General features: G+C 36.0%; 1 protein-coding gene and 1 pseudogene across 1 annotated transcript; both read left to right on the top strand.

The window, feature by feature from the left end:
* Positions 1–1,209: 1,209 nt before the first annotated feature.
* On the top strand, positions 1,210–2,151 carry LOC126494443 (vomeronasal type-1 receptor 90-like; annotated as a pseudogene).
* Positions 2,152–18,379: 16,228 nt separating this feature from the next.
* LOC126494438 (vomeronasal type-1 receptor 48-like) lies at positions 18,380–19,291 on the top strand. The gene has a single exon (XM_050131805.1). It carries the CDS (start codon positions 18,380–18,382, stop codon positions 19,289–19,291), a length of 912 nt encoding a protein of 303 aa, XP_049987762.1.
* Positions 19,292–20,539: the final 1,248 nt, after the last annotated feature.

Genomic DNA, 20,539 nt, shown 5'->3' with positions numbered 1-20,539 from the left:
GGGAAGAACATATAGAAGGAGGTGGGAGGAAGGTACACGGGAGTAGCAGGAGACCATTGATCTGATAGGGAAAATGGTGTTTCTTAGTTAAAAAGAAGGATATAAATACAGAAGATGGAATAGGTAGGTAAAGTAATAAGGAATGGATTAAAACCCATAGGAATCATACTATTAATGATTTAATCCCCACCACTGTCCTGCTGTGAAAAAAAATTAAAACAAAAACCTTTATCTTGATAGCTGGGTTTTGTTCTTTAAATCATAAGTAGAGTTCACACAAGTTTTAAATGGATGGGAAGTAAACTGGGAGACATCTAGGAGCATTTATAACAATAATGGTTATAAAATTAATAGGGTGTGGAACGTGCACTAATGATATCCAACTGTTATCATTGTCTTTAATTCCAGATTCTGGTGTGATGAGTTCATTGAAAAATAAAAATAAATAAATGAACAGAGATAGATATCCAACTGAATAAAATAGTGGGATTATCATGAATTATCAACTCTGATTCCATCAGAATTATGAATGAAAATATTGATAGTTTAAATTTGAGTTTATTAAAATTATAGAATATAAAACTGACTCACATTACTCTTTTGGATTTCTTTTGTGATTTCCCTCACAGCAATATAATTTTTAATTAGTTGTACAAATGTGATTATGCTCCTGTATTCTCATCACTGCTGTTTTCAGTGTTAACCATAAATGAGTCAATGTAAGTCAAAGCAGGAGGATTGAATTTCTAAGGCATGGGGTCTAGGTGCAATACAGGCACATAGAGTGTGCATTCTGTGTAGGATATAGCTAAGAGTGCATTTATCATGCTCAATATGTTGTATGTTCAGGAGAGATATTGAGGCTATTTAGAAACTTAGGCCATGTCTAATGTGGAACTTCAAAAATTAAAAAGATGGGTTAATCAAGAATAAATACACAAAAAAGAAAGGTGATATAGACACACTGACCAGTGAAACAAAAGTTTGGTAAATACTCATTATATTTTTCAGATATTTGAACTGGGTCTCCACAATTATCTGTATTGGGACCTGGATCCTTCTTGAAGAAGATACTTGGTCAGTCGTCCCCATCAACTTAGACCATGAAATCCAAGATGGACAAAGTGAACAGAATCACCATATATGGGCTGCTGATGCATGATTCAGTATTGCCAGGGCATAAATATCCTTTTTTTAAATTTTCTGTTCTTAAGGTGAATACAATTTCTACATATGTCCTCATTTAGAATTGTACTTAATTTCCAAGCTGGACTTGGAGTCCTGGCTAATACGATTCTTCTTGTTTTCTATACTTTTATAATTCTGTGTCACAGACCTAAGCCCACAGACTTGATCTCCTGTCAACTGAGCTTCATCCACATAGGGCTGCTCCTCACTGGAGTGGATGTTTTGCTTTGGGACATACATGAGGCACTAAATATTGAGAATGACTTCAAATGTAAGAAAATTTTTATATAAACAGGGTGATGAGAGGCCTCTCCATCTGCATCACCTGCCTCCTGAGTGTGTTCTAGACTGTTACTATCAGTCTCAGTTCCTGTTTCTTGGCAAAATTTAAATACAAACTAAAAAAAGTACATGATTTATGTTTTCTTATTTATTTGATCTTTCAACTTGTCATTTAATAGTTACCAAATAATCTATTCTGTTGCTTTTACCAATGTGAATGTGAACAAACAGATGAAGGTCACAAAATTCTGCTCACTCCTTCCCATGAACTACATCATCAGGGTACTGATTTTAACAGTGACAATCTCCAGAGATGTATTTCTTGTAGGAATTATGCTGGCCACAAGTGCATACATGGTGACCATCTTGTTCAGACATCAAAGGCAACACAAGCATCTTCACAATCTCAGCCACATGAGAGCATCCCCTGAGAAAAGGGCCACCCAGACCATCTTGCTGCTGGTGGTTTGCTTTGTGGTCATGTACTGGGTGGACTTCATCATCTCATTCGCTGCAACACAGTTATGAATATACGACCCAGTCATGCTGAGTGTTCAGAAGTTTGTGATGAATGTCTATCCCATAATTACTCCTTTGGTACAAATCAGTTCTGATATCAGAATAACCAATATGCTGAAACAAATACAGTCTGTGTGCCACCATATTTTCAAGAAGAGATAATTTTTCTCATATTTAGTAAAATGATTTATTTATTCTTTTTATGAGTATTGTGTCAGCATCTATATGTGTGTGAATTCTTGATGCCTACAAGTTCAGAAGAGGCCATTGTCCCTGAGCTCGTGAGCTAAATACAGACAAATGTTTGTGAGGCTTCCTTCTGGTGCAGACACAACTAATTTTTCCAAAAACTTATTCTTCTTAAACTCTGTAATAGTTCAAGTAGCAAATCAAGATTCTTAATAATTTAAAGAAAATTGTGGTATTACACATGGAAATTTTTGTGACATTTTTGCTGCCGAGTGCTACTGATTTTTTTAAGTTCACTGTATACAATAAGTTGTAATTTCCACAGGACTTCTCTTAGTCTCTCCTCTTTACTTTATTTCATAATGTTTCCTGATGCTGAGGTTACTTAAAGAAAGTTGCTTGCTGGTGCTGACATTTTACATTTTTCTTTTGAGGGGAATTTAATCTATTCTCAGCCACCAAAAATAGTTTAAATGTCCTTTTGCAACTTTAATACTCTTTCCTAAGTCTAGTTTCTCAGGATACACAAAAATCCTGTGAATTTAAATTTTCCTTTTTTACCACAATTACTTAATGTATCTTATATGAAAATTCCATGTGTCTGTGTATTTATAATTCATCAATATTGACATATTATTAGTAAAACAACATTGTTTATATACGATGTACAGTATGTTTTTGTGTACATGTGTATTCACGTTTGTGTGCACAGATGAAGGATGTATGTGCATGTGTACGCTGAGGCAAGGAGACAATGTTTGCTGTGTTTCTTTAAAAGCTACTCACCTTGGTTTTTATAGTGTCTCCAGTGACCCTTGGATTGCCAAATAGCACAAGATGATATCCCAGGTATTTTCTTGTCTCTGGCTCTCCAGCTCAGGATTACAAGTGTGCAACACCACACTCCACTTAGTTTTTTTCTTTTATTGATAATAAAAAAACTACTTGTTTTATTCATATGGTATATTCTCAATAGAGTTTCTCATTCCTGTCAGTTAGTTCCAAGAAAGCTAAGCTTTGGCAGTGAAGGAAACCATAGAAAACAGAAAGCTGGTGAAGATGTCATTGAGAGAGGGACCATATCACAGCCCCAGAAGGCAGCAGAATTTGGCAGCTTTGGTCACATGGTTCTGGCTCTAGATGGAGGTTAGACGAAAGAGGTTATGGAATCTCCCTCTGTGACTGAGGAAAGCTGCTGAGGCCAGGCACAGGTGTCACTGCATGGAGGCCTAGAGAGGCCATGTTATGAAGCTGTGAAAGTCAAACCTGGATTGCCTCAGAGACCCCAGGCTGTTGAAGATGCTAGAGCCATGTGATACCTGCTGAGGAAAGAAGCTAATGGGGAGTGTAGCCAGCCCAAGTGAGAGAAGTGTGATGTGTTTTTGATTTTGCCATTCCTACCATTCTGGTTTAACATAGGTAGCTCAGAGTCATTTTAATTTGCCTTTCCCAGATGATTAAGGATGTTGAGCCTTTCCCTAAATGTCTTTTGGCCTTTTGAGACCTTTGTGTTAACAATCCTCTCTTTAGATCTGTGCCCCATTTTTAATTTGATTATTTTGTATTTTGATGTCTAGTTTCTTGATTTCTTTATATACTTTGGAGATTAGCCCTCTATCAGATGTGGGGTTGGTGAAGATTTTTTCCCATTTGTGGGCTGTCATTTTATTTTATTTATAGTGTCCTTTGCCTTATAGAAGACTTTAAATTTCAAGAGGTCCCATTCATTGATTCTTAATGTCTATGCTGCTGGTGTTACATTTAGGAAGTGAGCTCCTGTGCCAATGCATTCAAGGCTAACTGCACTTCCTGTTCTATCAGGTTCAGTGTACCTGGATTTATGTTGAGGTCTTTGATCACCTGGACTTGAGTTTTGTACATGGTCGTAGATATGGATATATTTTCAATGTTCTACATGATGACATCTAGTTATGTCAGCACCACTCTTGAAGATGCTTTCTTTTTCCCATTGCATAGTTTTAGCTTCTTTGTCAATAATTAGGTGTTCATAGGTGTGTGGTTTCATTTCAGGATCTTCAATTTGTTTCCATTGATCCACGTGTCTGGTTTTATGAAAGACCAGGCTGTTTTTACGACTATGGCTCTGTAGTAGAGCTTGATGTCAGGGATGGTGATGTCTCTGGAAGTTCCTTTAAAGTATAGGATTACTTTAACTATCCTGTGTTTTTTAATTTTCCATATTGTTCTTTTGAGGCCTGTATTTTGAGATTTTGATTAGGATTTCATTGAGCCTGTAGATTGCTTTTGGTAAGGTTGTCATTTTTATTATTTTAATCCTGCCTATACAAGAACATGGAAGATATTTCTACTTTCTGATATCTTCTTATACTTCTTTTTTCATAGACTTAATGTGCTTGTCATTTTGGTTTTTCACTTGTTTTGTTATAGCTGCTCCATAATATTTCATATTATTTGTGGCTATTGTAAATGATGATGTTCTCTAAATTCTTTTCTGTCCGTTTATCATTTGTATATAAGAGGGCTGCTGATTTTTTTTTTAGTTAATCATGTATCCTGCCATATTACTGAAGGTATTTTTCAGCAATTGAAAATTTTCCTGCCTCTGAAAATAGTCTGTCAATTATACTAGGCCATAACCAAAGTTGGTTGCTTCAACATTGCAAAATGAGACTTTGGATGATTGCTCAGGCAGCTAGTTGTCTCTGTCATATATTGCTCACTTTGGAAGCTGCTTGATTGTACTTCCTGCCTGCTCAAGTAATATTATCTCCCTTCTCAGGACTTCGATGGAATTGAAGATTAGATAGTCATAGTTACTGTCCTTTTATGATCTAGCCAAGCCATTTCCAATACAAGACTTAGACTCCTTAGGATAGAATGTTTATTAAAATATTTAGCATATGTTCCTTGCTTAATACTGTTTATGTTGATTGTGATCCTAATCTTATACTTGATATCTGTTCCTAGTGTATATTGTTTTGTATCGGGTTTGGAACTCTCTTATTTAAACAAAAGGGAGAGTTGCTGCAGGAGCTCCTTCCACTCCTTCAGCCAATAGCCTTTATGATACCAGCCCACTTGGGCATGGTCTTTTTTGCTTTAAAAAGCAGAGGAAGCCCTGCTCTCATTCTCTTGCTTCTGGCTCAGCTTCCAGCTACTAGACTCTGTTCCTGGTCATGCAGAGGGCTTTTGTCTATTACAATGATCTGTAAGTTTTCCCCTTAAATAAATAACCCTTTTATTAATCATAATTCCAAACTTGAGTGGGATTGTTTTGTGACTTACGTCAACAGTTTCAGTTTCAGAAGGTCCCACTTTTTATTGTTGCTATCAGTGTCTGTGCTACTGCTATTATATTTAGGAAGTGGTCTCCTTTGCCCATGTGTTGAAGGCTACTTCCCACTTTTTATTCTATGAGGTTCAGTGTGACTGGAGTTATATTGAGGTCTTTGACCTATTTGGACTTGAGTTTTGTGCATGGGGATAGATATGGATCTATTTGCATTCTTCTACATACTGACATCCAGTTATGCCAGCACCATTTGTTAAAGATGCTTTATTTTTCCAGTATATAATTTTTATTTCTTTATCAAAAATCAGGTGTTCATAGTGTGTGGCTTAATAACCACATCTTTGATTCAATTTCATTTGTCTACCTGTCTGTTTTTATACCAATACAAAACTGCTTTTATTACTGTAATTCAATAATAGAGCTTGATGCCAGGTATTGGCGTAAGAACAGACAGGAGGACCAATGGAACAAAGTAGAAGACCCAGATATTAATCCAAACACCACATTTGAACACCAGATTTATGACAAAGAAGCAAAAAATATGAAGTGGAAAAAAAGAAAGCATATGATAGCCAGTGCTGGCACAACTGGATATCAACATGTAGAAGAATGAAAAGAGACCTGCATCTTTCACAATATACAAAACTCAAGTCCAAATTGATCAAACACCTCAGCATAAAGCCAGCCATACTGAAACTTATAGAAGAAAAAGTGGGAAGTACACCTGAATACATTGACACAGGAGACCACTTCCGAAATATGACCACAGCAGCACAGACACTGAGAGAAACAATTAAGGAATGGGACCTCCTGAAACTGAAAAGCTTCTGTAAAGCAAAGGACACAGTCACGAAGACAAAACAACAGCCTACAAAATGGGAAAAGATCTTCAACAACCCCACATCAGACAGAGGTCTGATATCCAAAATATACAAACAACTCAAGAAATTTGTCATCAAAAGAACAAATAATCTCATAAAAAAGGGAGTATAGACCTAAATAGAGAACTCTTAACAGAGAAATCTAAAATGGCTGAAAGACACTTAAGGAAATGTTCAACAGCCCTAGTCATCAGAGATTCAAATCAAAACAACTCTGAGATTCCATCTTACACCTGTAAGAATGGCCAAGATCAAAAACTCTGATGACAACTTATGCTGGAGAGTTTATGGGGAGAAAGGGAACACTTCTTCATTGCTGGTGGGAATGCAAGCTGGTAAAACCCTTTGTATTTCAGTGTGGTGATTTCTCAGAATATTAGAAAACAGCCTTCCTCAAGATCCAGTAATACCACTTTTGGATATATGTCCAAAGGATGCTCAATTGTGCCACAAGGACATGTGCTCAACTATGTTCATAGCAGCATTGTTTGTCATAGACAGAACTTGGAAACAACCAAAATGCCCCCTGGCCGAAGAATGGATAAGGAAAATGTTGTACTCCAGTACTACACAACAGAAAAAATTAATGACACGTTGAGTTTTGCAGGAAAATAGATGGAGCTAGAAAACACTATTTCAAGTGAGGTAACCCAGACACAGAAAGACAATTATCACATGTACTCTCTCATAAGTGATTTTTAAACATAAAGCAAAGAAAACCAGCCCATAAATCACAATATAGACAACAATGAGGACACTAAGAGAGACATACATAGATCTAATCTAAATGGGAAGTAGAAAAAAAAAAACAAGATATCCTGAATAAATTGAGAGCATGGGAACCTTGAGAGAGGGTTGAAGGGGAGAGGATAGGCAGGGAGAGGAGTAGAGAAAAATATAGAGCTCAATAAAAATCAATAAAAAAGTAAATTTTTAAAAAATAAATCTTTAAAGAGCCACTGAAAGTTATATAAAAGAACACAGATAGTCATAGAATAAAGAGTAAAGAAAAACAAGCCATATAAAAATGGAATATACACAGAGAGTCATATATAATTTTGTTTTCTTTGATTTTTTTGACTCTGAGAGACATTTGATTCTTGGGACTGCCAAGTTAAGCCAACATAAATGTATGATGACTTCAAAATTTGAGTCGAAAAATATGTTCCTTTGGTAAAGAGGTCCTGCTTTTGTTTACATAGAAGATAAGAACCTGTGAATTCCTTCTGGGCTAATGTGGTTTGATGGTAAAAGATTCCCTGAAAAGTCTCCATGAACCCTAAAAATACTTTACTTAATGAAGAGCAGGAGGGCAGTTTGGAGAAAACAAAGCCCAAATTCCCAACTTTATTGTTTATAAATGTTTGTTTTCATTTAAGTGGGTTGATCATAAGTGTGTAATCGTCACAGTCAATTCCAAAAAAAAAAAAATAACAAGGGGGATATGATATAGAGATGAATATTTTTCTTTGTTATGGACTTCTTTTATAATGCAAATTTAAGGTCAAATTTGTTGTATGAATACTTCTACTCTTGTTTATGATATTATATTTAAGTAGCTCCTTTAAAAATGTAAAATATAATTTAAAATTATAATAGGCAGTCATCTAAAATAATCAAACTTTTAATTATATTAGTTACATTTTATAGATATACAGAGATATATTCCAGTCAAATAGATAATCTTCAAAATGTCAAAGACCTACAGAATTTGGCACTTAAATGTTTTAAGAACTTAGACTTTTCTCAACAGTGAGGCATGTCTGCTTCTGATAGCACCAATTACTACAAAGGGATAAATGGGTATCAGAGGCTCCTTTTGGGGTTTCCTAGCCATTTGGGGGAAGAAACTGCTTTTGCCTGAACTGCTTGATGGTATTCTGTATAAACTGGACATGCAGGACCCACAGAAAAATGACTGCTGAACTTGCCTAAAGAAGATGAAACAGTCCTTAAGGATTTGTGCTTCATTAAAGAGTTTGCCAGACATTCTTCAGGACACAGAACAAAGTGACTGAACAGTCTTTCAAATTCCGTGCTTCTTGGAAAAGTCTGTGAGATATTATGGGTCTTGAAGATGGATGCTCCAAAGTTACAAAAGAACTTTGATTGACTGTTTAGGCATCAAGATGTCTCTGTCAATTCTAGAATTTTGGAAGTTGCTTACAATGCACTTCCTGTGTACTTATGTAATATCATATCCTCCTGGGCTCTTTGGTGGAGTTAAAGACAGATAGTTATAATTTCCTTAGTTCTGATAAAAGATAAATTAGATATGAAACTTTAGACCATAAAAATATTGTAAGTGTAATTCTTGCTTGATACTGTTTTGTATATGTAATTCTACTATATTAATGTTAAAATCTTCCTTTGAATTTAGACAGAAAAAGTAAAATGATGTGAGTTTCCCTTCTGTGTGCTATGAATATATTTTATTAGCATCGGTTAATGAAATAGCTGCTTTGGCCTATAGCAGGACAGAATATAGCCAGGCCGAAAGAGATATATAGAGATAGTAGGTAAAGTCAGAAAGATGCCACATAGCTACCCCATGAGACGGACACCAGAGAGCTTTACCAGTAAACCACAGGCCTCGTGGCAACACATAGATTAACAGAAATGGATTAGTTCAAGATGTAAGTGTTATCTAATAAGAAGCTTGAGCTAATAGTCCAAGCAGTGTTTTAATTAATATAGTTTCTGTGTTATTATTTGGGTATGGGCAGCCAGGAACAAACAAGTAGTCTCCTACTAGAGGAGACATTTCCCAGTTATGGCCCACTATTAGGGTAGAACTAATGACCTGATTAATTTAAACAAAACCTTAGATGGTCACAATATCTTAAATAGTCTCAGAAAACTATCAACTGAAGCTAAGTGGCAATTGACTTTGATTAAAGAGAAAATACAGGAGTCACAAGTGGATCCAGTGGATCTGAATCTTAACTTCATTTTTGTCATATTACCTTCCAAACATTCCCCTACAGGAACTGTAATGCAAAGGGAAGACGTTATCTTAGAACAGATTTTCTCACCACATAAACTGAGAAAAAATTAAATACTTATTAAAAGGTCTCTGAGTTAAATTAAAAGGAAAATCATAACTTTGTAAATTAGCAGAAATAGACTTAGAAGAAAATGGGGTACCATTCACTAATGCTGAAATTAACAAATTATGGGAAGCAAGTCAATCCTGGCAAAGAGCTCATAGTAACTATTTAAGAGACATTTTATAACAACTGGCAGCAAAGTGAGAGAATTTGAGTTATAAGGAGAACTAATTGGATGCTTCCTCGCTTTGTATGGGACACACAAATAACTGGAGCCCCCACATTCTGTGCTGATGCAAATAAATCAGGAAAGGCAGGTTACAAATCTGAAATTTTAAGTAAAGTGGAACAAATCCCTTATGATTCTCTTCAAAAGACAGAATTATATGATATTCTCATGGTACTGTGGAATTTTAAAGAAAATCTGAACACAGTTATCGATTCACAATATATAGAAAGAGTTATTTTGCATATTTAAACCACTGATTTTAAGCCAGATGATACAGAATTGACTTGATTATTCAGTTACAAGATATAATCATGAATAGACATCATCCCATGAGCATAGCACACATTTGATCCCATATGAGTCTGCCAGGTCCTCAGCACAAGGTGAGGCAGAAATCGATCAATTATTGATTGTAAAAGTGCTTAAGGCCTCAGAATTTCATAAAAAAAATCGTGTCAATAGCAAAGGTTAAATAAGGAAAAGAAATGATAAATATCCCCACAAACAGACTGCATAATGCTTTATTAACCTGGAATTTTTTAATGCTAATAAAAAAGGAACAATAGCTGCAGAGAGACATTGGACAATAATGAAAACCTCTTACTTAAGTCAGCCAGTGTACATCTAGAATGTGTTGACCTCAGAATGGAAACCAGGAGATGTGCTACACTGGGGAAGAGGCTTTGCCTTATATTCACAGGAGAAGAAAAGCTGTGAGTATCATCAAAATTAACCAAGATTAGGTTTGAAAAGGAGAAGCCCCTTGATAAAGAAAAATGGCAGTTCATTCACAGAGGTGACAATCCTACAAGTTCTAAGGAAACATCACAATCATTGTGGCAGGCATTTGTTCTTTTCTTTGCAGGAAAATAGAAAATACCCATCTTCAAGAAGTCAAGAGACCTTGGACATCTAGACACTTAAATAAGAAAGGATAGTTATCCAGAAAGACTCACCAAACAAAGAAAAATCTGATTTATGATACCAATATTCTCTGCAGGGTAAAATCGCACTACTTAAACATACACATCTCCCTACTTCTCAATATAATGTAGTCCAAGATAACTTAAAAATCAAAACTTTTTGTAGTTGAACTGTGGTGCTCTTCTCTAATCCAAGTATGCAGTTAATAGAAAGATTCAGCTTCTGTGTTGTATCAGTAGAGTTACCTGGCATGTGAAAGAAGGAAAATGAATATCTATGGACCAAGGTTATAAAAACTGTGCTTTGAAAAATTCTACTTCTCCCCATACCCATTTTTGTGTCTGTGGTACCTTTATTTGAATATATGCCTGCCAGAATTTAAAATTTTCATTTTGATTTTAATAATGTTCAAGTTATCCACAATGAACATTAAATTCTCTTACAGTAATCTCTGAAGTCTCACAACAATGATCCCACCTGTATTATACCATTCAACTGATAGCACCCCTTCAAAATCATCTTTGGACTACAATCTGCTCAGGGCAATTTAAGGTGGCTACATGAGAGTATGCAGCTTAACAGACTACTCTAGCCAGGATTTATAACAAGTCCTTCAGAGACTGAGCAACAAATGATGAAGCTACTGTCTCTGGACTTGATAATTAACCAAAAAAAAATCTTCTTTTCAGGATTCCCTAAAGATACTGTCATCCACAAACAGCAGGAAGTAAAATTAATAATACTATACCCACCTTCTGAAGAGATAAGATGTGTGGTTTTTAATCACTCACTAGAATGTGGATATTTATCATTGTTTGGGGGGGTTGGTTATAAGATTGCTGGTAATATGGAAAAAACCTAAACAAAGAAAATTAGATTTAAGTTTCTTTTTTTGAAAAAGAAAAAAAAAGAGGATATAATTATGATAGAATAAAAGGGCAGATTATGGAATCTACTCTAAAAGATAAAGGGAATGATATAGATATGACAAGATAAAAGGTAGATTATTGATTCTACTTTTAGAAAGCAACTACTGGCTTTAAATGTTTGACATTGGATTGGACATTTGTATATTGTATATTTGTATATGGTGTATGTTGACATGAATGTGAGATTAATTTTGTTAAAGCATACTATACATGTTTCTAATCTTGTTCAAAGTATTTTACCTGTACAGTTCATTCGACAATGTAATGCAAAGTTGTAGTCTTTAAAGTTATTATTACTGTTTACGATAATAAATAAATTCAGAGTAGTAATTAGTCACTTATTATAATTGAACTTGCAGTCTCATTACGTATTTTTCTTTTCTTTTTTATTATTTTTATTTCAATTGTTTTTATTAACATTTTTCTCCATTTTCTGCCCTTCATCCCTCTCCCCTTCTATTCTTTTGTGACCCCAAGCTTCCAATTTACTCAGGAGTACTTTTCTTTTTCTCCTTCCTTTGTAGATCTCTGTATGTTTCTCTTAGGATGCTTATTGATGTCTAGGTTCTCTGGAATTGTGGACAGTAGGCTTGTTTTTCTTGGCTTTATGTTTAAAAGTCACTTATTATCTGTTCATATTATATTCATTTTTCTGGGTCTTATTTATTTCACTCATACATTTTTCTAGACCCATCCATTTGCCTGAAAATTTCAAGATATCATTTTTTTTTACCACTGGTTGGTATACCATTGTGTAATTGTACCATCATTCTTCAGTTGAAAGGCATCTATATTGTTCCCAGGTTCTGGTTATTAGAAATAATCCTGCTATGGACATAATTGAACACAAGTATGGAGGCTACCAGGAATGTTTTGGAAGCAGGAAGGATACCTTAGGGAAGCAAAAATGTTTTTCTACTTCTTTTATTTATTTTTATTTTACTTTTGTTTTGTTCACAATGACTGGGATCAGCTAATTTACACAGACTTGTAGGGCCTGGGGAGAATAGCTCACACATGGGAAACCCAGAGCTCAGCTGTTCCTACTGCACTGATTTCCTGGAATTAGGAAAGTTCACTTTCCCATTTGATGGTGGCACTTTCTAACAACTTCAAAATCACAATTTTCCTCTACGGATGACATGAAAATTATTTTTCTAGGGGGAGATAAGTTGATGAAATTTTTTCCTTATAACTGCTTCTTAGAGCATCATTCTACATGGTGTTTATCAAAGGCCTGGCCAGGTGAGTGTGTTGGTTTTTCTATTCATTAATAGTAAGAGTTGTAAGCGAGTGGTGAATGAATGTGGATTTTCTGTGATTAAATTATTAGAGAATGCTCTTGATCCACACTGTGTCATAAGCAAACACAACAGATGCTTCTAGACATAACACATCAATGTAATGATTTGTAAAGGAACATAGATGTCACTTACGTTGACCTCTGACTATAATATGTGTGACAATAGAAGGTGGGGCTATTGGAGAGGACAGGGCCTAGTAGAAGTGGAGGGATGGAGGGGGGGGGAGAGAGAGAGAGAGAGAGAGAGAGAGAGAGAGAGAGAGAGAGAGAGGGGGGGGGGGGGGGGGGGGGGGGGGGGGGGGGGGGGGGGGGGGGGAGAAAGGGAGGGGGAGAGAGGGAGAGAGAGAGAGGGGGGGGGGGGGGGAGGGAGGGAGGAAAGGCTAACAAGGTGAGGGCAATCAATGTGTGTTATATATTGAATGAAAATATCATGAATTCTCAATTTTACAATGTAGGCACACGAGTACGTATGTAAAAAGTGACTCCCAAGTGGAATATTTTAGTGATCATATCTGACTGTCTTCCTGCGTGTGTCCTCTAATCATTCTGAGAACATGGCTACAGCTACTAATGCCTACTGTCTTAGTTTTCCATTCTTGTCACAAAACACCTGAAATAACTTAGTGTGTCAAAAACAAAGAAGACACATTTATTGTTTGCAGGAGTACATTTATAATACTAAATCACATTTAAATGGTACGTTTTTTGTCATTTACTACTTTTCTCAAGTTAACTGACCATGCATTTATGTGTATTAAACTTAAGACAAAAATGTACAACAAATAGTAAGTGATTTAATGTTTATCAGTAAGTTTTTGATGTGTTAACTTTGCATATACTTAGGAATTCTTAGAAAAGTTTCCGTTTATGTCGTACTAAAACATAGGATGATCTTAAATATTGTATAAATAAGTTTTAAAATTTTTACTTTTTTTTATTCTATTGCAGTGATTTCTAATAAGGTAGATTATTTCTGGGTATCTACAATATGTGTGGGAATATCATATCACTTATTTATTAAATACTTATAAAGTTATCCTTATAAAAGTGTAGACTGGAAGAATTCACTTGAATACTGAGTGTTTTATTTGAAATAAGTTAACTTTAATATTTTAACTCTTCTAAATTGAAATTTGTAACATTGATATTGATACAATATTGAATAAGATTTTCATGAGCAGTGAGAAAATAATTTTACTTATTGCAGAGAATAAGATTATTTAAAGACAAAATCCCCAAGGTTTCCTCTAGTAGTAAGAAAATACAATTGCTCATTAAAATACACATTCATAAAAAATGCCCAGTAAATTGAAGTTTAGCTGCTGAATGACTTGGGCCAGTTTTATGTTGCTGCAATATCACTTACTAACGTATACATAATTTACATGGAAAGTAAAGGCAGGCATGGCGGCACATGGCTCCAATCTCGGCACTTTGAGGGCTAAGGCATGAGCATCGTGAGTTTGACTAAATCCAGTCTGAACTACAGGTCGACACAGCACCCCACAGACACACAGAAATACAACAAAATTACACTGGAAATCAGAAAATGTTCAATTTTGTTTAAGGAATGGAAGAAACTATGCAGTAAACGCCACTTAATAACTGGCACTGGTTATGAGCAGCATGACAGCAGACGATGGCAGCAGGAGTTTCTGTTCGCAAGCGTTACAGAATTTACATCTGCTTCACAGGATGCACACTAAAAGTCTGCACTGAGGCACTAGGCAGGACCCTCACTGACCTGATCACGTCACACAGAATACAAAGGACACACTCTCCTTTTTCCTTAAAGTTTATTATTTCATGAAATATGTAATATAACTTAGTTTTGCATTCTATTGTTGTAAACATATTCATGACAGCAGCCCCGGCACAAAATGTGCTATTACCTATTCTTTGTTCAGGTAGGCATTTCAAATACACACACACACACACACACACACACTAAGACAGAGACTTAGACATACACAAACACAGACACAACACACACACACACACACACACACACACACACACACACACACACCAAGACAGACAAACACACCCACATGCACACACAGACACACATTTCCAGTGAACATTTTCATGTCTTTCCCAGACTTACTACGTGTGACCTGTGATGGAGCTCTGGGTCTGACTGCTTCCCCACAGGCTCTGCAGTGACACTGATGCTGCTGATTCATCGCAGGGGAACTGAGATGTTCTGACTGTGAAGTTCTAGTGAGTGTCTGTATGCTTCCAGTTGCAGGTGAGTTAAATTCAATTTCATAAATCATAACTTATGCATTTTAATTATGTAATTGTATCAAGTAATACTTGTGAATTAATATCTTAATAAAAGCTAGTCACTAGTTATTCCTGAAGGCATCCTGTATTTCCTAAAGATTTCCTCATTGAACTGATTCGTGTGGCAAAGGTCTTCATCTTCCTGAGATTTGCAAATACTTTTAATGTTGCTGACAGTGGACAGCACATCAGCCAGCACCATGTATCTTGTCATCTAAAAGTCACACAATCACTCCATGTTCTCTCTGAGTAGTCACACTGCTTTTAGGTCATTACTCACTAAATATGGTAAAACTTAAAATAAAAAATGATGCTTTTGATCTAGTATGTTTTAATGTTCATGTTATTAAATCTCTAAGAAAAATACAAAGATCATCATAAGTCTTAAAAGAAGACTGTTCTAAAATCAAGTACTGTGATAATGAAGGGGTTTCTTCTTACAAGATTTTTTTTCTTGTAAGAAGGTAGAGCTATGTATCCATGAAGCAGCCCTAGGTTTTTTATTGTTGCACATCTCCTCAGACAGCTGCATGCAGACAGGTTGGTCTCTTGGTCTGGGTCAATTAAATCTTGATGGTTTCTGTATATTGTGAATGTTTATGGCTACACTTTGTGTTTTAGTACTGAGAACTAAATGCTGTAATTGAAACTGACATAAAGGCCCCAGCACTGCAATTTATTTTTCCAATTAAACAAATACCATTTCTCATTGCATTTATATGTTAATAATTCAGTTTGTACCAATGGTATATTTGGTCAAATCTCAGTCAGTCAGTTTGAGTTGCACAGAAAGATGACACATGATCACTTAGGAGATGGATGAAATTCTATATATAATTCATAGATATTTACATGTCATTGCATATGAAATTTATAGATTGTAGAACATCTTTGGGGTAAGGAAAGAAATTATTAATACCTTTTCCTTCATATTATCATCTTTTTATATTGCATATATTAGATGTGCTATATAGATATGTTACAGATGTACAATTAATGAAAATGATTTTACATATATGGTTCATACATTTTCAATTTTGTAAATGGCATTGGGCTACCATTCTTTAATTTTGGAGACTTTGTCTTGGATTAAGTGCTATCCTGGAACATGTATGTGTTTATTATTCATTACTTACTTATTCATTATCTCTCCATCTATTTATTTATTTAATATTTTTTATTGAGGATTTATTTATTTTATTTTACATATACGAGTTTTGCCTGCATATGTGTCTATGTGCCACTTGAATTCCTGAGTCAGAAAGGGCAATGGCTCTCCCAGACCTAGAGTTACAGATGTTTATGAGCCACCACATCATTGCTGAGATGTCACCCATGTCCTTTGCAAGAGAAAAAGTGATTTGAACCACGGAGTCATCTTCCAGCTTGTATCCTGAAATTTTAAAAAAGCAGAATATCATTGTGTAGCTACTGTATATGTATGTTAGTAGGAGAATCAGATGTTTGGCTCCCACAATTGAAATGAATTTATATTTTTACTAGATTGAGCTTTTAAGAGCAAAAATCATGTAAATATAAAATGTGTGAATTATGGTGTCATATTTGTGGGGATATTATAGGTTGGGCTCATACACTAACTTCACCATTATTTCTACACACACATGCATGCATCCATCTATAAGTGTGGAATATACAAGTTAACTGGATGATATAATTGGGCACTCCTTTTCTCATAAGAGTCTGAGCAAGTGTAGTAGCTCTCTATTTCTTTATCACAAAGCCATTTGAAAGTACTGAGTCACTGTAATTTGACAAAATACAATATTGGTACCCAGTCCAAATAACTAACATAAACACCAAAGGTAAGACTGTGGATTGAAATTATAAAAGTGTCTGTGCATTGATGATGTATGATAATACTGGGGTCCTTGGTTTCCACTGCATAGAAAAGACTGTCTTTAAAAAGAAAAAATAAAACAAAACAAAACAGAAATTCCAAACCAGGATCACTATATGATCATCTTTGGCAAGCTCATGTTTGTCACAATGTGTTGAAAATGTGTTTATCTTAGTGTAGCATGTGAAAGACCTGTTGGAGGCTCCTAGCTCCACATCTGCAGATATGAGTGTGTAGCCTGTAGTAATGACAGATAACAGAACTGGGGCCGTGGACAGGACTGGGGTGGTGTGGGGTGCATTAGAGATGAACATAGCAGAGCACAAAAGATCTCAGGAGGGCAATGAAAAAGGGGACATTCTTGGTGGGGGGGGAGGACAGAGGTAAATATGGCAGATGCTGGGAAGAAGGTATAGGGGAGTCGCAGATTGCAATTAAGCTGATTGGGAAATTTTAATGGGGAGTTCTTAGGTAAGGTGTAGAGAGATAAATACAGTAGGAGGTAGGTGAAATAACGATATGGATGGCTGAAAAAGTCATAAGGCAAAAAGAGAAAATTCAAAAGGAAACCTACTATCAATCATTTTCTCACATGCCTCAATAAAAGAAAACCAATGTTTGTCTTGACAGCTAGTTCTTTACACCTGAAGTGAAATGTTCCAAAAGCTGATGGATGGGAATTAAACTGTTGATGTTTAAGATCATTTCTAACCATAATTAATGGCTATGAAATTAATAAGCTATGGAAAGTGTAATAATGGCCTCCAACTGTGTCTATGTCTTTAATTCCGGATCCAGGAGATGTAAAAATTCACAGAAAAAGGAACACAAGAAAAGGAAAATATGAACAAAGGGAGATATTTTAATGATTAGAAGAATGGTATTATCATGAAATCACTGTGATTCAATTAGAATTATGATTGAAAACATGAGATAGTTGCAAAATAAAGCATAGTAAAATTATGCGACATGAGACTGACTCACTTCACGGTTTTGGGTTTCTTTGGTGGATATTTTCCACATCAATGTAAGTTTTACTCAGTTGTAAAAATGTGGCCAATATACTGTGCTCATCACTACTGCTTTAGTTGTTAGCTCTAAAACAAGGCAATGTAAATCAATAGGATTTGGCTTTTAAGACTTAATCCCTAGGTGAGTAGCAGGGCCACAAACTGTGCATTCTGTGTAGGATGTGACTGTGAATGCCTTTATCACAGTCTATCATCTCTAGTATGCTACATACACAGGTAGATACATGGAGAAGTATATAGAAATGTGGCTATGATGTCCAGACTGGAATGTCAAAACTTATAGAGACAGGTTAATTGAGAATAAGTAGGGACAATTGAATGATGATAATAGACACACTGACTAGTGAATCACAATTCTGATGTATACTCTATTATTTTTCAGGTATATGAATTATGCTTTTAATATGATGTAAGATGAATACAATTTCAACGTATGCCATCATTAAGGAATGTCCTTAATTTCCAAACTGGACTTGGAGTACTAGCCAATATGTTTCTTTTTTTTTCCTACACTTTCATAATTATAGGTCACAGACCTAAGCCCACGGACATGATCTCCTGTATATTGGCCTTCATCCACATGGTGCTGCTCCTCACTGGAACAGATATTTGGCTTACAGACATATTTGAATCACTGAACATTGAGAATGACCTAAAATGTAAGACAACGTTTTACATAAGCAGAGTGATGAGAGGCCTCTCCATCTGTGTCACCTGCCTCCTGAGTGTGTTCCAGGCGGTCACTATCAGTCCCAGTTCCTCTTATTTGGCAAAATTTAAATATAAACTAAAAAAATACATGATTTATGCATTCTTATTTATTTTGTCATTTAACTTTTCATTAATCAGCCACCAGCTTCTCTATTCTGGTGCTTTTACCAATGTGAGTGTTACCAAGCAGATGCAGGTCACTAAGTTCTGCTCACTCTTCCCCATGAACTACATCATCTGGGCACTGATTTTAACAGTGACAATGTCCAGAGATGTATTTCTTGTAGGCGTTATGCTGGCCACTAGTGCATACATGGTGATCATCTTGTTCAGACATGAGAGGCAACACAGGTATCTTCGCAGCCTCAGCCGCCTGAGAGCATCTCCTGAGAAAAGGGCCACCCAGACCATCTTGCTGCTGGTGGTTTGCTTTGTGGTCATATACTGGGTGGACTTCATTATCTCATCCTCTGCAGTCATGTTGTGGATGTACGACCCAGTCATGCTGAGTGTTCAGAAGTTTATCATGAATGTCTATCCCATAATTACTCCTTTGGTACAAATCAGTTCTGATAATAGAATAATTAATATGGTGAAAAGCTTGAGGTCAAAGTCTCACCAAATTTTTTTATAAAGGTTAATTTTCTCCTTTTTAATAAAATTATTTATTTATTTTTTGAGTATTGCATCATCATGCATGTATGTGTGAATTTTTAATACCTACAGTGGTCAGCAGAGGCTATTGTTCCCCCTTGAACTGGACTTAAAGATGGTGTAAGACACCATTCTGATGCAGCTGTAATTGTTTCTTATAAAATACTGATTTTTCTTAAATTGCTTAATAGTTCAAGTAACAATTCAATATTCCTTATATTTTAAGTAAAATAAGTGGTATTACAAATGTACAGTCTTGTGACATTTCTGTTGCCAGGTAGTATAGATTCCTTTAAGTTCATTTTACACCATATATTGGTTTTTCCAAAGTAATTCTCTTTTTCTTTCTTTTTTATTTTATATCATAAATGTTCCTTTGCTACTGAGGTTACTCAAAGGAAACTCCTTGCTAACACTGATGTGTTAAGGTTTTATTTTGAGGGAATTTTAATCTACTCTCAGTCATCAAGAATAAACTAAATATCATATTGTAGCTTTAACTCTGTATCGTAAGTATAGTTTCTCTGCAGCACAAAATTAATGTGACTTGAATTTTCCATTTTTAATCAAGGTTAATTAATAAATTCTATATGAAAATTTCATTTGTCTATGTGTTTTCACTTCATTTCATTTACACTGATTGAAATGTTACATATAACTAAAAATTGTTATCTAGATGTACAATTTGTACAGTGTGTTTTTTGCGAATGTATGTATTCATGCGTGTGTGCTCATATTAAGAATGTGTGTGGATCTATCCCACCCAGCTTGCATCCACAACCCTCCCCACCCCCGCCATCTGACTCCCTTCCCTATTTGACCACATAACATCTCCCAGCCCAGCCTGTTCGGGCTCTAGGACCGAATCCGAATCGGCAGGGCAAACGGGAGGGTGCTAGCTCCTTTGTCCCCGCTAGCCTGCCTACAGCAAGCTAGGTAGGTCCTTTGTTTACGAGACACCTAGCAGCAAGGAGTTCCCGTCCAGGCACCAGGTGAGACATCACTGGGGTGAGTGAGTTTCTGACCCAGGCAGCAGCCCGGGACAGGGAACTCAGACACCCCTCCTACACTTCCTGGTCATCCTCAGGGGCTACTCTGCCCGATACTTCCTCTCTCTTCCTATCCCACCCAGCTTGCATCCACAACCCTCCCCGCCCCCTCCGTCTGACCCCCTTCCCTCTTTGACCACATAACATCTCCCAGCCCAGCCTGTTCGGGCTCTAGGACC

This window comes from Alexandromys fortis, unplaced genomic scaffold (assembly GCF_014885135.2).
Source record: "Alexandromys fortis isolate MF-2015 unplaced genomic scaffold, M_Fortis_MF-2015_v1.1 scaffold_343, whole genome shotgun sequence".
NCBI classification, from domain to species: Eukaryota; Metazoa; Chordata; class Mammalia; order Rodentia; family Cricetidae; genus Alexandromys; species Alexandromys fortis.
The sequence above is the reverse complement of the archived record's forward strand: the minus strand, read 5'-3'. Positions and strand labels throughout refer to the sequence as shown.